Source organism: Tachyglossus aculeatus, chromosome 10, assembly GCF_015852505.1.
Source record: "Tachyglossus aculeatus isolate mTacAcu1 chromosome 10, mTacAcu1.pri, whole genome shotgun sequence".
Lineage (NCBI taxonomy): Eukaryota > Metazoa > Chordata > Mammalia > Monotremata > Tachyglossidae > Tachyglossus > Tachyglossus aculeatus.
Window position 1 is genome coordinate 55,320,296 of NC_052075.1, and position 24,947 is coordinate 55,345,242.

Genomic DNA, 24,947 nt, shown 5'->3' on the forward strand with positions numbered 1-24,947 from the left:
GGATTAAGACTGTGAGCCCCCCGTGGGACAACCTGATCACCTTATAACCTCTCCAGCGCTTAGAACAGTGCTTCGCACATTGTAAGCGCTTAATAAATGCTATCGTTATTATTATTATGTGGCGGAGCTGGGATTAGAACCCATGACCCAAGGGTCTTTCCACTGAGCCACACTGCTTCTCTATGGGACTGTGTCCAACCTGATTACCTTGTAACTACCTCAGCGCTTAGAACAGTGTCTGGGGCATAGTAAAGCGCTTCCCAAATACCATAAAAAAAATTCCGCAATCCTTACAATTATTTTTCTCCAACTTCCTCAGTAACCAAGGGAAAGCTGTGGAAAACCTGGAAGGAGAAGGCTCTCCGACGTAAATCCGCCTCGGCAATTCAACCCCTGAACCCGGGCCAGATGGTCAAAGACGAGAAGATGTTGAACAAGAGGGTCGTGGAAGTCCAGGGGATGCTGCAGGAGCTGGTGGGGTCCTCCATGTTCAATAAAACCGAGGTCCACGCCATCCTGTACATGTCCGCCACCGTGGGCAACCTGACCAAGGCCCTGGAGCTTCAGAAGCGGGAGATGGCCAGCCTGCAGACCCAGCACGCCACCTTGGAAGCGGAAATGGCCGAGAACCACAGGATCCAGATCCTGTCTTTCCAGCAGGCGACCAAAGCCCTCCTCCAGAATAAAGGAGCCCTCGAGAAGCAGGTCCAGAACATGGAGGAAAAATACAGGCAGGCCCTCCGGGCCAAAGATGCCGTCCGGCACCAATTGCCGGCTGCGGCCATCGAAGCCGCCTTGTCGGAAGATGGGGAGAAGTGGTCCAAGACCAAGGGCTCTCTGAAACTCCATCCCGGGACTCCCAGAGGCGTCGAGGAGGAGGTGGAGAAGAAGGGAAGACCCAGGAAGGCGACACCGAGAGCCCCAAAGAGATCTGACCGAGGCGCGGAAGGGGGACGGGAGGCAGAACGTCCGGCCGAGGAGGAGTTGAGGCCAGCTTTCCCAGAACCTCCCAGTGACCAAAGGATGGGAGGGATCGCTCTTCCTCCGGCGAGCCCGCCGAGTGACCTGAAGGAAGCGGGGGCCCATCCCGAGGAGCCGGGGGTCTCTGAGGGACAAGGCAGGGGTCCGAGGGAGACACGGGCCGGGGACGAGGGGGACGAAAAGCAACCTTCCCTGGACACGCTCTCTGATAAGGCTCGGGTCTCAGAGGAGACAGAAGTCACGTCATCTCAGGCGGCCCTCTCCGGGGAGGCCGAGACAGAGCCGGGTTCCAACGTCCCCAGCGTGAGGGACGAGGATGAGAGCGAGAGGCCCGGGGCCTCTTGGGATTCAGACCTCGGAAGCCGAGACTGGGAAGACTTCGAGGCCAACCTGGCTGACTTCGGCTACGAGGTCCTGGCGGGGCCATGGAGAGGCCCCGGACCCCCGGGGGACACGGCCCCTTCCTCCGAGGGCACCAGGGAAGACTCGAGCGTGGCCAGCTTCGAGAGCCTTGAGAGACCCCCCAAGCCCCGGGACCCAAGGGGAAAGGGCAAGAAGCAGAAGGGGGCCCCGCCCAAGGCCAAAGCGAAGCCAGGGAAGGACCAGGGAAGCCCAGCCGGCCTCGCCGAGCTGGGCGTCCTGACGGATTTCCAGCAGGCCTTGATGGCTTTCATCCAGAGGAAAATCGAAGAGCTGGGAAAGGCCGAGGAGCTGGAAAAGCCTGGGGAGCAGGAGGGCTGGACGGAGAGCGGCGTCCTGCCCAGGAACCCTGAGGCCCGGAAGCTCTTTGAGGTCACCAAGAGCAAGATGGAGGAATATTTCCAGAAAGTCATGGAACTGTTGGTGGCCGCCATGAAGCAGCCGCAGTCGGGCCGGCAGGCCGGCCGGGCCAGAGAGAAGCGTGGGGGCACTGAGAGGATCCCACCCGCCCAGCGGGGAACGGGGAGGCTGAGGAAAGGACCCCCCGGCCCCTCCCCGGGACCCCCTGGGGCAGACGAGATGGATCCATGGGTGGCCACAGTGTTCCGGGTGCTCCAGAGGGCGGCTGGAAGGCCGGCGGACTTTCCGCTCCCCTGGGAGGCGGAGGAGGGCGGGAAGCCAGATGAGAGCCAGCCGAGGCCGCCGTGGCGGGAGCCAAGGGGGCCGGGAGGGAAGCCGGAGATCCCCGGGGCCAAGCGTGGGGAGAAAAGGCCCGCGGGCAAGGCCCTGGGGCGGTGGCAGCAGCAGAAGGGCCAGCTGGCGCAGCAGGCGGAGCTAGGGCAGAGAGAGTGGGGCGGCCTGGAACCCATGAAGGAGAGGGCCAAGGAGGAGGATGACGACTGGAAGACGGAGGAGGAGGAGGAGGAGGAGGAACTGAAGGACGAGATGATCCTGGAGGAGAAAGAGGAGGAGGAGGAGGACTATCTCTCCATGAGGTTCCTTCCCCAGCTGGCCCACAGCCGCCTGCCGTCGATGCTTCTGTCAACCTCGTTGACCACCCAGAAGCAAGGCGTCGGTAGGGGCCTCAGCCGGGCCGGCCGGCTCCGGAGATCCTCCCGTCCCCAGCTGTCCCAGGGCTCCGCGGCGAAGCCCCTCAGGAAACTCATGCTTCTGAACCAAAAAGCCCACGCGCTGCTCCCGTCCCCCACCACGAAGAAGGGCCAGGGGCAATCGTACCTCAGCCTGGCCACATCCTTAGGGCTGCAGGCCCTCTCCTCGGCCACCAAATCCCAGGCCCAGGCGGTCCCCCTCCCCTCCGACAGACTCGGCAAGGAGCCTGACTCGGCCGTCTCCGAGAAGCCCCGGGTCGCGGACATCGTGGCCTTGGCCAAGGGACCCCAGAAACCGGAGCTCCCTCTCTTGTCTGAGCAGATACAAAAGATGTGGAGACCGTACGTCGCCAAGCCACCCCGGGAGGGGGCCCCGGCTCTGACCGCAGACCAACGTTGGGCCGCCGACTTCCCTGCCCTTGATGGACAGGTCCGGGGAGCGATCCCTCCCGCCACCACCAGTGACCTGCCCCTGGCCTTAGTTGGTCGGGTCCCCAAGGTGCAGCCCCAGACGTCGCTCCCTCCGGTCCCCACGGAGCCCCGGATATCGCTCCCTCCGGTTCCCGTGGAACCCCAGACGTCGCTCCCTCTGGCACCCACACAGGCCCAGATATCGTTCCCTACAGTCCCCGTGGACAGCCGGACGTCTGTCCCTCTGGTCCCCACAAAGCCCCAGACATCGCTCCCGCCAGTTTCCATGGAAGCCCGGACATCGCTCCCTCCGGCCCCCACGGGGCCCCGGACTTCACTTCCTCCAGCCCCCACGGAGCCCCGGACTTCACTTCCTCTGACCCCCACGGGACCCCGGACATCACTCCCTCCGGCCCCCACGGGACTCCGGACATCACTCCCTCCGGCCCCCACGGGACTCCAGGCATCACTTCCTCCAGCCTCCATGGAGCCCCGGACTTCACTTCCTCCGGCCCCCATGGGACCCCGGACTTCATTTCCTCCGGCCCACCCGGGACCCCAGACATCGCTCCCTCCGGCCCCTCCGGGACCCCAGGCATCGCTTCCTCCAGCCTCCATAGAGCCCCAGATATCACTTCCTCCGGCCCCCACGGGACCCCGGACATCGCTCCCTCCGGCCCCCACGGGACCCCAGGCATCGCTTCCTCTGGCCTCCATGAAACCCCGGACTTCACTTCCTCCGGCCTCCATGGGACCCTGGACTTCACTTCCTCCAGCTTCCATAGAGCCCCGGACTTCACTTCCTCCGGCCTCCACGGAGCCCCGGACTTCACTTCCTCCGGCCTCCACGGGACTCCGGACATCGCTCCCTCCGGCCCCCACAGGACCCCGAGCATCACTTCCTCTGGCCCCTAAAGAGCCCCGGACTTCACTCCCTGCAACGGTTCTCACGGAGCCCCAGACACCACTTCCTCCGGCCTCCATGAAACCCCGGACTTCACTCCCTGCGGCCCTTGTGGAGGCCCAGACTTGGCTCCGTCCGGCTCCCACGGAGCCCCGGGCATCAGTTCCTCCGGCTCCTCTGGATCCCCAGACATCGCTCCCTCCAGCCCCCATGGAACAGCCCCAGACCTGGCTTCCCACAGGCCCCCCACAGCCCCGGACCCCTCTCCTTCCGGCCCCCCAGGCATCGCTCCCTACAGCCCCCTCGGTGCCAGCTGCCCCAACACTGTGGCCCTGGCAGGTGCCCAGCCTTGCCCCCGCTGACTCTCGCTTGGTCAGTCCTGCCCCTTCCCGGCCGCCCCGGGCGGTGGCCGCTCCCAAGAAGCCATGGCTGCTGTCCCTGCCGGGCTTTCCCACACCACTCCGGACAGCGGACACCCCGGTCATCACAAAGCACCCCCAGAAATTGGTGGCTTCGATCCCCGCTGGCCGGCCCGGGCCCTCCCCCGGCCCTGCCCACCCGGGGTGGCCGAGGCCATCGGATCATCCCGCTCCAGCGGGGTCGTCCCAGGAGTGGGTTCGGGCCGGCCCGGTCCGGCCGCCCTGGGGAGCGGTCTCTCCTGCTGCCGCCAAGCAGCCCCAGAAACTGGTCACTCTCACCCCCACACTGCGGCGCCTACAACTGGCCCCTCCGGTCACCATCAAGAGGCCCCAGACATTAGTTCCTCCTGCTCCCAGTGACGGGTCCTGGACGTTGGCCGATCGCGTGCCTCCTGGGCAGTCCCAGGCACCGGCCATTCCAGTCCCCACTGGGCCGCCGCAGGTGTCGGCCCCCCTTGTACCCAGTGACAAGTCATGGACACTGGCCACTCCAGCCCCCAGTGACCAGTCCTCTACCACAGCTCCTCAGGCCCCTGCAGACACCCCCGGGCCGGGCCATTTGCGGGCATCCTCTAGCGCGGCTGAGAAGCCCAAGGCCCTGCCGGCCTCGCCCCCGGACGGGACCCAATACTGGGTGGACGTGGAGGCCCAGCGCTCGAACCTGGTGCTTCTGAGTCAGCCCAGGGTCAACGCGGAGCTGCCGCGGCCTGCCTGGGTCCTGGCCAACGACCTCATCGTGGAGACCCTGCGCACCGACGAAGCCCGGCTCGTCCACCTCTGCAGGAAGTACATCGCCTACCGGACAATCCAGGGCGTCAGGTAGACCCCACTGCCCCGCCCCGGCGGGGACGGAGGGTGGCCACGCTGGACACGGAAAGCACTCCCCGGGGGCAACACTCTGTAATCAATCAATCAATCAATCGTATTTCCTGAGCGCTTACTGTGTGCAGAGCACTGTACTAAGCGCTTGGGAAGTCCAAGTTGGCAACATGTAGAGACAGTCCCTACCCAACAGTGGGCTCACAGTCTAAAATCATCATCAATCGTATTTACTGAGCACTTACTGTGTGCAGAGCACTGTACTAAGTGCTTGGGAAGTCCAAGTTGGCAACATGTAGAGACAGTCCCTACCCAACAGTGGGCTCACAGTCTAAAATCATCATCAATCGTATTTATTGAGCGCTTACTGTGTGCAGAGCACTGTACTAAGCGCTTGGGAAGTCCAAGTTGGCAACGTATAGAGACAGTCCCTACCCAACAGTGGGCTCACAGTCTAAAAGGGGGAGACAGAGAACAAAACCAAACATACTAACAAAATAAAATAAATAGAATAGATATGTACAAGTAAAATAAATAAATAAATAAATAGAGTAATAAATATGTACAAACATATATACATGTATCCAGGTGCTGTGGGGAAAGGAAGGAGGTAAGATGAGGGGGATGGAGAGGGGGACGAGGGGGAGAGGAAGGAAGGGGTTCAGTCTGGGAAGGCCTCCTGGAGACAGAGAACAAAAGCAAACATACTAACAAAATAAAATAAATAGAATAGATAGGTACTTCCCTCTGTACTGAGAGAAGCAGCATGGCTCAGTGGAAAGAGCCCCGGCTTTGGAGTCAGAGGTCGTGGGTTCGAATCGCGGCTCTGCCACTTGTCAGCTGTTTGACTTTAGACAAGTCACTTCTCTGAGCCTCAGTTCCCTCATCTGTAAAATGGGGATGAAGACTGTGAGCCCCACGTGGGGCAACCTGATCACCTGGTATCCCCCCCAGCGCTTAGAACGGTGCTCTGCACATAGTAAGCGCTTAACAAATGCCGTCATTATTATTATTATTACTGAGAGCTTGGGGAAGTCCAGCCATTTCATTATTCATTCATTCAGTCGTATTTATTGAGCACTCATTGTGTGCAGAGCACTGTACTAAGTGATTGGAAAGTACAATTCAGCAATAGAGACAATCCCTGTCCACACCAGGCTTACAGTCTAGAAGCGGGGAGACAGACATTCATTCAATCAGTCATATTTATTGAGCGCTTACTGTGTCCAAAGCACTGTACTTAGAAGTAAACGGGCATCAATATATATAAATAGAAGTATAGATATATACAAATCAAAACAATTAACCAGGCATTAATATAAATAAATAGAATTAAAGAGCCCGATCTGAATAGCATACATCTACCCCAGTGCTTAGAACAGTGCTCAATACATAGAATGATGATGATGATGATGATGGCATTTATTAAGCGCTTACGATGTGCAAAGCACTGTTCTAAGCACTGGGGGAGGTACAAGGTGATCAGATTGTCCCACGGGGGGCTCACAGTCTTCATCCCCATTTTACAGATGAGGGAACTGAGGCCCAGAGAAGTGAAGTGACTTGCCCAAAGTCACACAGCTGACAAGTGGCGGAGCCGGGATTTGAACCCATGACCTCTGACTCCAAAGCCCGGGCTCTTTCCATTGAGCCATGCTGCTTCTAGATAGAAAGCACTTAACGGATACCATAATAATAAGTATCATCATTAGTATGTGCCAAGGACTGTACTAAGCACTGGCGTAGACACAAGATCATAATGATGGCATTTATTAAGTGCTTACTATGTACAAAGCACTGTTCTAAGCACTGGGGAGGTTAGAGAAGCAGCGTGGCTCAGTGGAAAGAGCCCAGGCTTTGGAGTCAGAGGTCATGGGTTCAAATCCCACCTCCACCAGTTGTCAGCTGTGTGACTTTGGGCAAGTCGCTTCACTTTTCTGTGCCTCAGTTCCCTCATCTGAAAAATGGGGATTAAGACTGTGAGCCCCATGTGGGACAACCTGATCACCTTGTGACTTCCCCAGCGCTTAGAACAGTGCTTTGCACATAGTAAGCACTTAACAAATGCCATTATTATTATTATTATTATTACGAGGTGATCAGGTTGTCCCACGGGGGGCTCACAGTCAATCCCCATTTTACAGACGAGGTAACTGAGGCACAGAGAAGCGAAGTGACTTGCCCAAAGTCACACAGCTGATAACTGGGGGAGCCGGGATTTGAACCCATGACCTCTGACTCCAAAGCCCGGGCTCTTTTCCGCTGAGCCACGCGGCTTCTATTTATTTTATTTTGTTAGTATGTTTGGTCTTGTTCTCAGTCTCCCCCTTTTAGACTGTGAGCCCACTGTTGGGTAGGGACTGTCTCTATATGTTGCCAACTTGGACTTCCCAAGCGCTTAGTACAGTGCTCTGCACACAGTAAGCGCTCAATAAATACGATTGATTGATTCTCTAAGATAATCAGATCTGATATAGGAATGACAACCCTGTCTTCTCCCTGTCTAAGCCCTCATTTCCCCTACTCCCTCTCCCTTCTCTGTTGCCTATGCACTTGAATCTGTACCCAGCCGGGTGACTTGGGGCAAGTCACTTCACTTCTCTGCGCCTCAGTTCCCTCATCTGCAAAATGGGGATTAAGACCGTGAGCCCCACGTGGGACGACCTGATTACCTTGTAACTCCCCCAGCGCTTAGAACGGTGCTCAGCACATAGTAAGCGCTTAACAAATATCATTATTATTATTATTATTACCCCTTAAGCACTTGCTAATCACCCAACCCTCTGTGCACAGCGATTTCATCCATATCCTTATTGCTCTCCCATTTCCCCTCTCTGGAACTTATTTTCATAGCTCTCTCCCCCTCTGTAAGACTGTAAGCTCCTTGCGGTTAGGGAATGTTTCTGCCACCTCTGCTGTGATACTCTCCCAAGTGCTCAGTAGGGTTCTCCTCTGCACACAGTAAATGCTCAATAAATGCCATTAAATGAATGAATGAGTGAATGAACGAGTGAGCAAATGAATGAATGAGTGAATGAATGAATGAGCAAACAAGCGAGCGAATAAATGAACAAACTCTATAAGGATGTGGTGAGACCAAAAGGATTCTGGGATGATAAAATAATAATAATAATAATAATGGTATGTTAAGCGCTTACTATGTGCCAAGCACTGTTCTAGGTGCTGAGGGTAGATACAAGGTAATCAGGTTGTCCCTCATGGGGCTCATAGTCTCATTCATTCATTCATTCAATCATATTTATTGAGCACTTACTGTGTGCAGAGCACTGTACTAAGAGCTTGGTAAGTACAAGTTGGCAACATATAGAGACATAATAATAATAATAATGGCGTTTATTACGCGCTTACTATGTGCAGAGCACTGTTCTAAGCGCTGGAGAGGTTACAGGATGATCAGGTTGTCCCACGGGGGGTGCTCACAGTCTTCATCCCCATTTTACAGATGAGGGACCTGAGGCCCAGAGAAGTTAAGTGACTTGCCCAAAGTCACACAGCTAACTGGCGGAGCCAGGATTTGAACCCATGACCTCTGACTCCAAAGCCTGTGCTCTTTCCCACTGAGCCACGCTGCTTCTCAGAGTAGAGACGGGTAGAGACGGTCCCTACCCAACAGTGGGCTCACAGTCTCAATCCCCATTTTCCAGATGAGGTAACTGAGGCCCAGAGAAGTGAAGTGACTTGTCCAAAGTCACACAGCTGACAAGTGGCGGGGCCGGGATTAGAACCCACGACCTCGGACTCCCAAGCCCGGGCTCTTGCCACTGAGCCATGCTGCTGATTCTGGATCACCCTGATTCAATGTAATTGATCAGAACTTATATATCTCCTAAGCATTTAGCACAGTGCTCCGTACACAGCAAGCGCCCACTAAGTATGATTGAATGAATGAATGAATAATAATAATAATAATGGCTTTTATTAAGCGCTTACTATGATGTGCAAAGCACTGTTCTAAGCACTGGGGAGGTTACAAGGAGATCAGCTTGTCCCACGGGGGGCTCACAGTCTTCATCCCCATTTTCCAGATGAGGTAACTGAGGCCCAGAGAATAATAATAATAATAATGTTGGTATTTGTTAAGCGCTTACTATGTGCAAAGCACTGTTCTAAGCGCTGGGGAAGTTACAAGGTGATCAGGTTGTTCCACGAGGGGCTCACAATTTTAATCCCCATTTTACAGATGAGGGAACTGAGGCCCGGAGAAGTGAAGTGACTTGCCCGAGGTCACACCGCTGACAACCGGCGGAGCAGGGATTTGAACCCACGGCCTCTGACTCCAAAGCCCGGGCCCATTCCACTGAGCCATGCTGCTTCTCAATCAATCAATCAACCGTATTTTCTCTAATTAGCTTCTCTAATTCTCTAATTAATGAACTCGTCCGCTTCTCAATCAATCAACCAACCGTATTTTCTCTAATTAGCGTCTCTAATTCTCTAATTAATGAACTTGTCAGCTCTTTCCACTGAGCCACGCTGCTTCGGGACGGGGACAGGGACCGTGTCTAAACCCGATGGTCTTGGATTTCCCCCCGGCGCTTAGAGCAGTGCCTGGCACCTAGTCAGGGCTTAACGAAGACCGCCATAAATCGCTTTTTTTTCCTCTCCGCAGGCAAAACCTCGGCTGCCGGATACAGATCCTGAAGGATTCCGGGAGAGGACCGGAGGCTCGGACCCTCTACGTGTTCTTGGAGAGACTGGATTCCTACCAGAAAAAGGTGTTGCAGGCTTGGACCAGTAAGCAGAAGACTTTGGAGCAAGCGAGAAGCCAATATCTACGCAAGATGGTATCTTTGTTCCACCAGGTGAGGACACCTGCTCCTCCTCCACCCCCCCACTTTCTTTCTTTCATGCATTCAGTCGTATTTATTGAGCGCTTACTGGGTGCAGAGCACTGGACTAAGCGCTTGGCAACATATGGAGACGGTCCCTACCCAACAGCGGTCTAAAAGGGGGAGACGGACGACAAAACAAAACTTTTGTCTCCCCTGTGAGCTACATTTGGCTGGGCAGGGAGTGGGGCGTGAAAATGGAGAAGCTGGAGCCCCGGAAGGGGGTCCCTCACTCATTCATTCATTCAATCGTATTTATTGAGCACTTCCTGTGCGCAGTGCACTGTACTGAGCGCTTGGAAGAGCACCATACAACAATAAACAGTACCACAGTGAGCTTACAGTCTAGAGGGTCAGTCAATCAAGCAGTCAATCGGATTTATCATCATCATCATCATCAATCGTATTTATTGAGCGCTTACTGTGTGCAGAGCCCTGGACTAAGCGCTTGGGAAGAACAAGTTGGCAACATGTGTTGAGCGCTTACTGTGTGCAGAGCACTGGACTAAGCGCTTGGGAAGTACGAGTTGGCAACATATAAAGACGGGCCCTACCCAACAGTGGGATCACAGTCTAAAAGTGGATAGAGCGCCGTCTTGGGAATCAGAAGGACCTGGATTCTAATCCCGGCCCTGCCCTGTGTCTTCTATGTGACCTTGGACAAGTCACTTCACTTCTCTGGGCCTCAGCTCATCTGTAAAATGGGGATTAATAATAATAATAATGGCATTTGTTAAGCACTTACTATGTGCAAAGCACTGTTCTAAGAGCTGGGGGGGAATACAAGGTGATCAGGTTGCCCCATGTGGGGCTCACAGTCTTCATCCCCATTTTGCAGATGAGGTCACTGAGGCACAGAGACGTTAAGTGACTTGCCCAAAGTCACCCAGCTGACAAGTGGCAGAGCCGGGATTAGGACCCTCACAGTCTTCATCCCTATTTTACAGATGAGGGAACTGAGGCCCAGAGAAGTGAAGTGACTTGCCCAAGGTCACACAGCTGACAAGGGGCGGAGCCGGGATTTGAACCCATGACCTCTGACTCCAAAGCCCAGGCTCTTTCCACTGAGCCATGCTGCTTTGAGCCCCATGTGAGTCAGGGACTGTGTCCAACCTGATTACCTTGTATCTACCCCAGTGTTTAGTACAGTGCTTGGCACATAGTAACGCATCAATAATAATAATAATAATAATAATAATAATGGCATTTATTAAGTGCTTACTATGTGCAAAGCACTGTTCTAAGCACTGGGGAGGTTACAAGGTGATCAGGTTGTCCCATGGGGGGCTCACAGTCTTAATCCCCATTTTACAGATGAGGTAACTGAGGCCCAGAGAAGTGAAGTGACCTGCCCAAAGACACACAGCTGACAATTGGCGGAGCCGGGATTTGAACCCATGACCTCTGGCTCCAAAGCCCAGGCTTTGCACATAGTAAGCACTTAACAAATACCATCATTATTATTATTATTCTTTAGGCCTCAGTTCCCTCATCTGTAAAATGAGGATGAAGACTGTAAGCCCCCCATGGGACAACCTGATCACCTTGTAACCTCCCCAGCGCTTAGAACAGTGCTTTGCACAGAGTAAGTGCTTAACAGATACCATCATTATTCTTTAGGCCTGTTACCTCATCTGTAAAATGAGGATGAAGACTGTAAGCCCCCCGTGGGACAACCTGATCACCTTGTAACCTCCCCAGCGCTGAGAACAGTGCTTGGCACAGAGTAAGCGCTTCATAAATGCCGTCATTATTAACCAGACCCTCTCTCTACTTGTGCTTTTAGCTCCGCCGAGAATACGACCTGAACCTCCACAGCCCGATGCCCTTGGTGGGTCGTCCAGAAAAGAAACAGCCCAGGGCCCGGCCTTCCCCGAGCCACAGGGTCACAGCTCCCGCTTCCCGGCCGTCTCCGGCGGGACCGAAAGCGGGAAGGAAGGAGTCCGACCACCTGCCCAGATTCAGGTAGTTGGGCTAAAGGGGCTTCGGGATGGGGGTCGTCACCCCAGGCCGCTCACGTGCCGGGAGGCGGGGGTGATTCCGGCCGGGAATCACCGCGCCCCGAGCCGGTCGGGATTTGGGTCCAAAGGAAACTGGACCTCTCCCGCAATTCCCAGAAAGGACCGCAACGGCCAGGCAGCTGCCACCCCTGTTTTCCCCCCACTCTGTGGGAGCCGACTTGAAAATCTGCCATCCGCCGTCTCCCCCTTTTAGACTGTGAGCCCACTGTTGGGTAGGGACTGTCTCTATATGTTGCCAATTTGTCCTTCCCAAGCGCCTAGTACAGTGCTCTGCACACAGTAAGCGCTCAATAAATACGATTGATGATGATGATGATGATGATTTATTAAGCGCTCTCCATCCCCCCCATCTTACCTCCTTCCCTTCCCCACAGCACCTGTATATATGTATATATGTTTGTACATATTTTATTACTCTATTTATTTATTTTATTTGTACCTATCTATTCTATTTATTTTATTTTGTTAGTATGTTTGGTTTTGTTCTCTGTCTCCCCCTTTTAGACTGTGAGCCCACTGTTGGGTAGGGACTGTCTCTATATGTTGCCAATTTGTACTTCCCAAGCGCTTAGTATAGTGCTCTGCACATAGTAAGCGCTCAATAAATGCAATTGATGATGATGTGCAAATCACTGTTCTCAGCGCTGGGGAGATTACAAGGTGAACAGGTTGTCCCCCGTGGGGCTCACAGTCTTCATCCCCATTTTACAGATGAGGGAACTGAGGCACAGAGAAGTGAAGTGACTTCATCATCCTCATCAATCGTATTTATTGAGCGCTTACTGTGTGCAGAGCACCGTACTAAGCGCTTGGGAAGGACAAGTTGCCCAAAGTCACCCAGCTGACAAGTGGCGGAGCTGGGATTTGAACCCATGACCTCGGACTCCGAAGCCCGGGCTCTTTCCACTGAGCCACGCTGCTTCTCAGGCTGCTTCTTGTACTTCCCAAGCGCTTAGTCCAGTGCTCTGCACACAGTAAGCGCTCAATAAATGCGATTGATTGATTGATTGATTGATCCTCCTAAGGAGGTCAAGTCCTGAGTGGAGGGGAGAGGGGCGTCCGGGTGGGACAGAGTCCTTCCCCCTTTTGGACTGTGAGCCCACTGTTGGGTAGGGACCGTCCCTATATGTTGCCAACTTGGACTTCCCAAGCGCTTAGTACAGTGCTCTGCACATAGTAAGCGCTCAATAAATATGATTGATGATGATGATGTTGGGTAGGGGACCATCTCTATATGTTGCCACCCTGGACTTCCCAAGCGCTTAGTCCAGTGCTCTGCACACAGTAAGCGCTCAATAAATACGATTGAGTGAATGAATGAATGAATGAATGAATGAATAAGCCTGTTGTGGCCAGGGAACCTCTCTGCTTACTCTATTGTACCCCCAGTACAGTGCTCTTCACATAGTAAGAACTCAAGAAATACCACTGATTGATTAATTGATCATGACTCTCAGCAAGTGCTTGGCTCATAATGGAATGCTTAATAAATCCCATAATCAATCAATCAATCAATCGTATTTATTGAGCATTTACTGTGTGCAGAGCACTGTACTAAGCGCTTGGGAAGTCCAAGTTGGCAACATATAGAGACAGTCCCTACCCAACAGTGGGCTCACAGTCTAGAAGGGGGAATGATCATAAATAGAGAAGCAGCCTGGCTCAGTGGAAAAAGCCCGGGCTTTGGAGTCAGAGGTCATGGGTTCAAATCCCTGTTCTGCCACTTGTCAGTTGTGTGACTTTGGGCAAGCAGCGTGGCTCAGTGGAAAGAGCCCGGGCTTTGGAGTCAGAGGTCGTGGGTTCGAATACCGACTCTGCCACATGTCTGCTGTGTGACTTTGGGCAAGTCACTTCACTTCTCTGAGCCTCAGTGACCTCATCTGTAAAATGGGAATGAAGACTGTGAGCCCCCCGTGGGACAACCTGATCACCTTGTATTTCCCCAGCGCTTAGAACAGTGCTTTGCACATAGTAAGCGCTTAACAAATACCGTCATTATTATCATTATTATTTCTCAGTTCCCTCATCTGTAAAATGGGGATGAAGACTGTGAGCCCCCCGTGGGACAACCTGATCACCTTGTATCTCTCCAGCGCTTAGAACAGTGCTTGGCACATAGTAAGCGCTTAACAAATACCATCCTTATTATCATTATTATTTCTCAGTTCCCTCATCTGTAAAATGGGGATGAAGACTGTGAGGCCCCCGGGGGACAACCTGATCACCTTGCATCTCCCCAGTGCTTAAGAACAGTGCTTGGCACATAGTAAGCGCTTAACAAATACCATCATTATTATCATTATTATTTCTCAGTTCCCTCATCTGTAAAATGGGGATGAAGACTGTGAGCCCCACATGGAACAACCTGATCACCTTGTATCTCCCCAGCGCTTAGAGCAGTGATTTGCACATAGTAAGCGCTTAACAAATACCATCATTATTATCATTATTATTTCTCAGTTCCCTCATCTGTAAAATGGGGATTAAGACTGTGAGCCCCCCGTGGGACAACCTGATCACCTTGTATCTCCCCAGTGCTTAGAACAGTGCTTGGCACATAGTAAGCGCTTAACAAATCCCATCATTATTATCATTATTATTTCTCAGTTCCCTCATCTGTAAAATGGGGATGAAGACTGTGAGCCCCTCGTGGGACAACCTGATCACCTTGTATTTCCCCAGCGCTTAGAACAGTGCTTTGCACATAGTAAGCGCTTAACAAATACCACCATTATTATCATTATTATTTCTCAGTTCCCTCATCTGTAAAATGGGGATTAAGACTGTGAGTCCCCTGTGGGACAACCTGATCACCTTGCATCTCCCCAGTGCTTAAGAACAGTGCTTGGCACATAGTAGGCGCTTAACAAATACCATCATTATTATCATTATTATTTCTCAGTTCCCTCATCTGTAAAATGGGGATGAAGACTGCGAGCCGGACAACCTGATCACTTTGTATCTCCCCAGCGCTTAGAACAGTGCTTGGCACATAGTAAGCGCTTAACAAATCCCATCATTATTATCATTATTATTTCTCAGTTCCCTCATCTGTCAAATGGGGATGAAGACTGTGAGCCCCCCGGGGGACAACCTGATCACCTTGTATCTCCCCAGCGCTTAGAACAGTGCTTGGCACATAGTAAGCGCTTAACAAATACCATCATTATTATTATTATTGAGAGGAGAGGACGGGAGACGATGGGGGGATCCATCTGGAGCGGAAAGGACGGGGGCAGGCTTGGTCCCCCTGGGAGTGGACTGAGCTCAGGTCCCACCGGTCGGGAGGACGGTTGGCTTCCCGGCTTTCCATCTGCTTCCCTCTTTTGTCCCAGTGTTCCCAGGGAGACCGGGATGGAGTCGCTCTTGCAGCAGGGGCTGACCACGAGCAGGCACCTGAGAGCGGAGGAGATCCTGGAGGCCTCAGACTGGTCCCAGCTGGGCGGCTACCCCGCCATCCCGAAGCTGCTGGAGCTGGACGTGCACGCCACGCTCCGGAAATCCATGGCGTCCATCCGGGAGCGGTAAGAGGAAGCCGCGCTTCCGAGCGGGCACAGCCTGGGCCTCGGAGCCACGAGGACCAGGGCTCCAATCCCGGCACCGCCGCTTGTCCGCTGTGTGTGACCTCGGCCGAGTCACTTCAATCCATCAATCAATCAATCGTATTTATTGAGCGCTTACTGTGTGCAGAGCACTGGACTAAGCGCTTGGGAAGTACAAGCTGGCAACATCTAGAGACGGTCCCTACCCAACAGCGGGCTCACAGTCGAGAAGGGGGAGACAGAGAACAAAACCAAACAGACTAACTTCACTTCTCTGGGCCTCAGCTCTCTCATCTGTAAAATGAGAAGCAGCGTGGCTCAGGGGAAAGAGCCCGGGCTTTGGAGTCGGAGGTCAGGGGTTCAAATCCCGGCTCCGCCACCTGTCAGCTGGGTGACTTTGGGCAAGTCACTTCACTTCTCTGGGCCTCAGTTCCCTCATCTGGAAAATGGGATGAAGACTGTGAGCCCCACGTGGGACAACCTGATTACCTTGTATCTACCCCAGCGCTTAGAACAGTGCTTGGCACATAGTAAGCGCTTTAATATGTCCTTCAAAGCCCTACTGAGAGCTCACCTCCTCCAGGAGCCCTTCCCAGACTGAGTGCCCTCCTTCCTCTCTCCCTTCTCCCCCTGCCCTACCTCCTTCCCCTCCCCACAGCACCTGTATATATGTTTGTACAGATTTATTACTCTATTTATTTTACTTGTACATATCTATTCTATTCATTTTGTTTTGTTAAAATGTTTTCTTTTGTCGTCTGTCTCCCCCTTCTAGACTGTGAGCCCGCTGTTGGGTAGGGACCGTCTCTACATGTTGCCAACTTGTATTTCCCAAGCGCTTAGTACAGTGCTCTGCACACAGTAAGTGCTCAATAAATACGATTGAATGAATGAATGAAAAGTCACTTCACTTCTCTGGGCCTCAGTTCCCTCATCGGTAAAATGGGGATGAAGACTGTGAGCCCCATGTGGGACAACCTGATTACCTTGTTTCTACCCCAGCACTTAGAACAATGCTTGGCACATAGTAAGCGCTTTAATATGTCCTTCAAAGCCCTACTGAGAGCTCACCTCCTCCAGGAGGCCTTCCCAGACTGAGCCCCCTCCCCCTCCCCCCCCCATCTCCCCCTGCCCTACCTCCCTCCCCTCCCCACAGCCCCTGTATATATGTTCGTACAGATTTATTACTCTATTTATTTACTTGTACATATTTACTATTCTATTTCTTTTATTTTGTTAATATGTTTTGTTTGGTCGTCTGTCTCCCCCTTCTAGACTGTGAGCCCGCTGTTGGGTAGGGACCGTCTCTAGATGTTGCCAACTTGGACTTCCCAAGCGCTTAGTACAGTGCTCTGCACATAGTAAGCGCTCAGTAAATACGATTGAATGAATGAATGAATGAATGAATGAATGAAGACTGTGAGCCCCAGGCGGGAGAGGGATTGTATCTAACCCGATTTGCTTGTATCCACTCAATAAATACGATTGGATGAATGAATGAATGAAGACTGTGAGCCCCAGGTGGGAGAGGGACTGTATCTAACCCGATTTGCTTGTACCCACCCCAGCGCTTAGTACAGTGCCTGGCACACAGTAGGCACTTAACAAACACCACAATTATTATTAGCAGCAGTAGAGTGCTCTGCACACAGTGAGTACGCAATAAATACGAGAAGCAGCATGGCCTCGTGGCAAGAGAATGGGCTCGCGAGTCAGAGGGTCCACCACCTGCCTGCTGTGTGACCTTGGGCGAGTCACTTCACTTCTCTGTGCCTCAGTTACCTTATCTGTAAAATGGGGATGAAGACCGTGAGCCCCACGTGGGACGACCTGATTACCTTGTATCCACCCCAGCGCTTAGAAGAGTGCTTGGCACGTAGTAAGCGCTTAACAAATACCGTAATTATCAGCGGGGCTCAATGGAAAGAGCCCGGGCTTTGGAGTCAGAAGTCATGGGTTCAAATTCCGACTCCTCCAATCGTCAGCTGGGTGACTTTGGGCAAGTCACTTCACTTCTCTGGGCCTCAGTTCCCTCATCTGCAAAATGGGGATTAAGACTGTGAGCCCCCCATGGGACAACCTGATCACCTTGTAACCTCCCCAGCGCTTAGAACAGTGCTTTGCACGTAGTAAGCGCTTAGCAAATGCCCTCATTATTATTATTCTCTGGGCCTCAGTTACCTCATCTGTAAAATGGGGATTAAGACTGTGAGCCCCCCATGGTACAACCTGATCACCTTGTAACCTCCCCAGCGCTTAGAACAGTGCTTTGCACATAGTAAGCGCTTAATAAATGCCATTATTATTATTATTATTATTATTATTATTATCATTAATAAATACGATTGAATGAATGAGTACAAGCCTCCTTTTGGAGGCTGCGTCACCTCTATCCATCCAGCAGAGGGCGCCCGCTGTCACCTTTCCTTTTCCTTTTTTTAAAAAATATTATTTGTTAAGCACTAATTCATTCATTCATTCAATCGTATTTATTGAGCGCTTACTGTGTGCAGAGCAGTGTACTAAGCGCTTGGGAAGTCCAAGTTGGCAACATATAGAGCCGGTCCCTACCCAACAGCGGGCTCACAGTCTAGAAGGGGGAGACAGACGACAAAACAAAACATATTAACAAAATAAAATAAATAATGATGGCATTTGTTAAGCGCTTACTCTGTGCGAAGCACTGTTCTAAGCCCTGGGGGGGATACAAGGTGATCAGGTTGTCCCACGAGGGGCTCACGGTCTTATTCCCCATTTTCCAGATGAGGGAACTGAGGCACAGAGAAGTTAAGTGACTTGCCCAAAGTCACACAGCTGACAAGTGGCAGAACCAGGTGCCCAGGCACTGTACTGAGCGCTGGGGTAGATGCAAGGTAATCGGGTTGGACACCATCCCTATCCCTGATGGGGCTCACAGTCTTAATCCCCATTTTTCAGATGAGGGAACTGAGGCCCAGAGAAGTGAAGTGACTTCCCCAAGGTCACACTGCAGACATGTGGCAGAGCCGGGATTAGAACCCCGGTCCTTTCGGCTCCCAGGCCCGGGCTCTAGCGACTAGGCCACACTGCTTCTCCGGCTTGGTTTAAGTCTTGTCAATTTTAGTGGAAGGAGCCCGGGCTTGGGAGTCAGAGGTTGTGGGTTCTAATTCCGCCTCTCCCACTTGTCAGCTGTGTGCCTTTGGGCAAGTCACTTAACTTGTCTGTGCCTCAGTGTCCTCATCTGTAAAAGGGGGACCAAGACTGTGAGCCCCACGTGGGACACCTGATTAGAGAAGCAGCGTGGCTCAGTGGAAAGAGCCCGGGCTTTGAAGTCAGAGGTCATGGGTTCAAATCCCCGCTCTGCCAGTTGTCAGCTGGGTGACTTTGGGCAAGTCACTTCACTTCTCTGGGCCTCAGTTACCCCACCTGGAAAATGGGGATTAAGACTGTGAGCCGCCCGTGGGGCAACCTGATCACCTTGTAACCTCCCCAGCGCTTAGAACAGGGCTTTGCACATAGTAAGCGCTTAATAAATGCTATAATTATTATTATTATCATTACCTTGTATCTACCCCAGCGCTTAGAACAGTGCTTTGCACATAGTAAGCGCTTAATAAATGCTATCATTATTATTATTATTATTACCTTGTATCTACCCCAGTCACTTAGAACAGTGCTTTGCACATAGTAAGCGCTTAATAAATGCTATCATTATTATTATTATTATTACCTTGTATCTACCCCAGTGCTTAGAACAGTGCTTTGCACACAGTAAGCGCTTAATACATGCTATCATTATTATTATTATTATTACCTTGTATCTACCCCAGTCACTTAGAACAGTGCTTTGCACATAGTAAGCGCTTAATAAATGCTATCATTATTATTATTATTATTACCTTGTATCTACCCCAATCACTTAGAACAGTGCTTTGCACATAGTAAGCGCTTAATAAATGCTATCATTATTATTATTATTATTACCTTGTATCTACCCCAGCGCTTAGAACAGTGTTTGGCACACAGTAAACACTTAAAAAATACCATCGTAATTATTGTCATTTTTCTGTCTGGAGGTCTGTTTCTGTCGGTAATCACCAGGAGACAGGTCCCCAGATGATCATCATCAATTGTATTTATTGAGCGCTTACTGTGTGCAGAGCACACAGATGATGAATCCAGACTCTGGATTAGGAAAATCCCTGATTGGATCCCGGGTTCCGATCCCTGGCAAATGGCCCTGCCATTCCTGCTTCTCGGAAGGGGGAGGGAGACACAGGAGCTTCTCCCCTCTCCGCTCCATTAGCAGACACGTCCAGACCTCTTCTCCTGAACTCTCTGCTCTTCTAGACTGTGAGCCCACTGTTGGGTAGGGACCGTCTCTATATGTTGCCAACTTGTACTTCCCAAGCGCTTAGTACAGTGCTTTTCACACAGTAAGCGCTCAATAAATACGACTGATTGATTTTGCTTTGCATCCTGCCTTGGGAACCATAACCCTAAATAATAATAATAATTATGGTAATAGTAATAATGATAATGACATTATGTTGCCAACTTGTACTTCCCAAGCGCTTAGTACAGTGCTCTGCATACAGTAAGCGCTCAGTAAATATGATTGATTGATTGATTGACAGCGTTTATTAAGCGCTTACTACGTGCAAAGCACTGTTCTAAGCGCTGGGGAGGTTAACAAGGTGATCAGGTTGTCCCACGGGGGGCTCACAGTCTTCATCCCCATTTTACAGATGAGGTCACTGAGGCCCAGAGAAGTGAAGTGACTTGCCCAAAGTCACACAGCTGATAAGTGGTGGAGCTGGGATAAGAACCCATGACCTCTGACTCCAAAGCCCGGACTCTTTCCACTGAGCTATGCTGCCTCTCCATTTGTTAAACAACAATAACAACAATAACAATGTTGGCATTTGTTAAGCGCTTACTATGTGCAAAGCACTGTTCTAAGCGCTGGGGGGGATACCAAGTGATCAGGTTGTCCCATGTGGGGTTCACAGTCTTAATCCCCATTTTACAGATGAGGTAACTGAGGCTCAGAGCAGTTAAGTGACTTGCCCAAGGTCACACAGCAGACATGTGGCGGAGTCGGGATTCGAACCCATGACCTCTGACTCCAAAGCCCGGGCTCTTTCCATTGAGCCATGCTTTGTTGATATTTGTTAAACGCTTACTATGTGCCAAGCACTGTTCTAAGCACCGGGGTAGATTCAGGGTAATCAGGGCTGTCCCACATGGGGCTCACATTCTCAATCCCCATTTTACAGATGAGGTAACTGAGGTGCAGAGAAGTTCAGTGGCTTGCCCAAGGTTACACAGCAGACAAGTGTTCTAGACTGTGAGCCCACTGTTGGGTAGGGACTGTCTCTATGTGTTGCCAGCTTGTACTTCCCAAGCGCTTAGTACAGTGCTCTGCACACAGTAAGCGCTCAATAAATACGATTGATTGATGGATTGATTGGCGGAGCCAGGATTAGAACCCATGTCTTTTGACTCCCAAGCCCGTGCTCCTTCTACTCAGCCACGAGGCCACCAGTCTAGTTAATAATAATGATCATCACAATAATTGTGGTATTTGTTAAGCACTTATTATGAGCCAGGCTCTGTTCTAAGCGCTGGGGTAGACACAAGGTAATCAAATCCAGGCTTTCTACTAGGCCATGCTGCTTTTCACAAGATGATCAGGTCCCACAAGGCGCTCACGGTCTTAATTAATAATAATAATAATATAATGATGGCATTTGTTAAGTGCTTACTATGTGCAAAGCACTGTTCTAAGCGCCAGGGGGGATACAAGGTGATCAGGTTGTCCCATGTGGGGCTCACCGTCTTAATCCCCATTTTACAGACGAGGTAACTGAGGCTCAGAGAAGTGAAGTGACTTGCCCAAGGTCACACAGCAGACATGTGGCGGAGCCGGGATTCGAACCCATGCCCTCCGACTCCCAAGCCCGGGCTCTTTCCACTGAGCCACGCCGCTTCCCAGTAGCTGCGAGCGCGGGAATTGAATCCCCATTTTGTAGATGAGGAAACCGAGGACCAGGGAAGTGAAGCGACTTGCCTAGGGTCACACAGCGGGTAAGTGGCGGAGTCATCGTCATCATCATCAATCGTATTTATTGAGCGCTGACTATGTGCAGAGCACTGTACTAAGCGCTTGGGAAGTCCAAATTGGCAACATATAGAGACAGTCCCTACCCAACAGCGGGCTCACAGTCTAAAAGGGGGAGACAGAGAACAAAACCAAACATACTAACAAAATAAAATAAATAGGATAGATATGTACAGGTAAAATAAATAAATAGAGTAATAAATATGTACAAACATATATACAGGTGCTGTGGGGAAGGGAAGGAGGTAAGATGGGGGGGATGGAGAGGGGGACGAGGGGGAGAGGAAGGAAGGGGCTCAGTCTGGGAAGGCCTCCTGGAGGAGGTGAGCTCTCAGCAGGGCCTTAGAACCCAGGTCTTCCGACTCCCAGCCCCGTACCCTTCCCGACGCCGTCTGTTTCCTTCCCGTCTCATCCAGGTTTAAGAATCTCCCGCAGCCGAGAGCGAAGAAGAAATAAACTCGGCCCCTGGGTGGGCGTCTCAGACCCAGGCCTGTTCTCAATCAAATGAACGACGATGATGATGATGGTGGTATTTGTTGAGCGCTTACTACGCGCCAAGCACTGTGAATAATTCCGGCCTCACATCTCCGGTCATTCCGATGGTATTTGACGCCTGAGCCCACCGTTGGGTAGGGACTGTCTCTATATGTTGCCAATTTGTCCTTCCCAAGCGCTTAGTCCAGTGCTCTGCACGTAGTAAGCGCTCAATAAATACGATTGATTGATTGACTGATTGATTAGGACAGTGCTCTGCACACAGTAAGCGCTCAATAAATACGATTGATGATGATGATGGTGATTCATTCATTCAAGCGTATTTTTGGAGCGCTTACCGTGTGCAGAGCACTGTACTAAGCGCTGGGGAAGGACAAGTTGGCAACATATAGAGACGGTCCCTACCACGAGTCTCTCCGCTGGCCTCTGTGGGGTCTGATGGAGAGGGCTGGGGGTGTCTACGAGGGCGAGGAAGGGCCCAACAGGATGCGTCTGCCCCACTCATCATCATCAATCGTATTTATTGAGTGCTTACTATGTGCAGAGCACTGTACTAAGCGCTTGGGAAGTACAAATTGGCAACATATAGAGACAGTCCCTACCCAACAGTGGGCTCCTCCTCCTCCTTCTGTTCTGGGTTAAACAGAGCCCAGACCTGCTCTCTAAACAACAGATTTATTCACTTTTTTCCATGGTATTCATTCATTCAGTGGTATTTATTGAGCGCTTACTGTGTGCAGAGCACTATACTAAGTACTTGGGAGAGTGCAATACATTCATTCATTTATTCAATCGTATTTATTGAGCGCTTACTGTGTGCAGAGCACTGGACTAAGTACTTGGGAGAGTGCAATGCATTCATTCATTCATTCAATCGTATTTATTGAGCGCTTACTGTGTGCAGAGCACTGGACTAAGTACTTGGGAGAGTGCAATACATTCATTCATTCATTCAATCGTATTTATTGAGCGCTTACTGTGCGCAGAGCACTGGACTAAGTACTTGGGAGAATGCAATTCATTCATTCATTCAATCGTATTTATTGAGCGCTTACTGTGTGCAGAGCACTGGACTAAGTACTTGGGAGAGTGCAATACATTCATTCATTCATTCAATCGTATTTATTGAGCGCCTACTGTGTGCAGAGCACTGGACTAAGTACTTGGGAGAGTGCAATACATCCATTCATTCATTCAATGGTATTTATTGAGCGCTTACTGTGTGCAGAGCACTGGACTAAGTACTTGGGAGAGTGCAATACATTCATTCATTCACTCAATCGTATTTATTGAGCGCTTACTGTGAGCAGAGCACTGGACTAAGTACTTGGGAGAGTGCAATACATTCATTCATTCATTCAATCGTATTTATTGAGCGCTTACTGTGTGCAGAGCACTATACTAAGTACTTGGGAGAGTGCAATACATTCATTCATTCATTCAATCGTATTTATTGAGCGCTTACTGCGTGCAGAGCACTGGACTAAGTACTTGGGAGAGTGCAATACATTCATTCATCCAATCGTATTTATTGAGCGCTTACTGTGCGCAGAGCACTGGACTAAGTACTTGGGAGGGTGCAATACATTCATTCATTCAGTCAGTCATATTTATTGAGCGCTTACTGTGTGCAGAGCACTGGACTAAGTACTTGGGAGAGTGCAATACATTCATTCATTCATTCAATCGTATTTATTGAGCGCTTACTGTGCGCAGAGCACTGGACTAAGTACTTGGGAGAATGCAATTCATTCATTCATTCAATCGTATTTATTGAGCGCTTACTGTGTGCAGAGCACTGGACTAAGTACTTGGGAGAGTGCAATACATTCATTCATTCATTCAATCGTATTTATTGAGCGCCTACTGTGTGCAGAGCACTGGACTAAGTACTTGGGAGAGTGCAATACATCCATTCATTCATTCAATGGTATTTATTGAGCGCTTACTGTGTGCAGAGCACTGGACTAAGTACTTGGGAGAGTGCAATACATTCATTCATTCACTCAATCGTATTTATTGAGCGCTTACTGTGAGCAGAGCACTGGACTAAGTACTTGGGAGAGTGCAATACATTCATTCATTCATTCAATCGTATTTATTGAGCGCTTACTGTGTGCAGAGCACTATACTAAGTACTTGGGAGAGTGCAATACATTCATTCATTCATTCAATCGTATTTATTGAGCGCTTACTGCGTGCAGAGCACTGGACTAAGTACTTGGGAGAGTGCAATACATTCATTCATCCAATCGTATTTATTGAGCGCTTACTGTGCGCAGAGCACTGGACTAAGTACTTGGGAGGGTGCAATACATTCATTCATTCAGTCAGTCATATTTATTGAGCGCTTACTGTGTGCAGAGCACTGGACTAAGTACTTGGGAGAGTGCAATACATTCATTCATTCATTCAATCGTATTTATTGAGCGCTTACTGTGCGCAGAGCACTGGACTAAGTACTTGGGAGAGTGCAATACATTCATTCATTCATTCAATTGAATTTATTGAGCTCTTACTGTGTGCAGAGCACTGGACTAAGTACTTGGGAGAGTGCAATACATTCATTCATTCATTCAATCGTATTTATTGAGCGCTTACTGTGTGCAGAGCACTGGACTAAGTACTTGGGAGAGTGCAATACATCCATTCATTCATTCAATGGTATTTATTGAGCGCTTACTGTGTGCAGAGCACTGGACTAAGTACTTGGGAGAGTGCAATACATTCATTCATTCATTCAATCGTATTTATTGAGCGCTTACTGTGTGCAGAGCACTGGACTAAGTACTTGGGAGAGTGCAATACATTCATTCATTCATTCAATCGTATTTATTGAGCGCTTACTGTGTGCAGAGCACTGGACTAAGCGC

General features: G+C 50.8%; 1 protein-coding gene across 1 annotated transcript in view; it reads left to right on the forward strand.

Annotated features, from left to right (window-relative positions):
- FAM186A (family with sequence similarity 186 member A) overlaps nt 1–22,147 on the forward strand; it is a 34,234-nt gene extending 12,087 nt beyond the window's left edge. Inside the window, exons 4-8 of the mRNA XM_038752935.1 lie at nt 320–5,063; nt 9,694–9,886; nt 11,700–11,878; nt 15,270–15,458; nt 21,996–22,147. Of these exons, the coding sequence (XP_038608863.1) occupies nt 320–5,063; nt 9,694–9,886; nt 11,700–11,878; nt 15,270–15,458; nt 21,996–22,035 (5,345 nt within the window). The 3' untranslated portion in view covers nt 22,036–22,147. The remainder of the gene's footprint in view (nt 1–319; nt 5,064–9,693; nt 9,887–11,699; nt 11,879–15,269; nt 15,459–21,995) is intronic.
- Nucleotides 22,148–24,947: the final 2,800 nt, after the last annotated feature.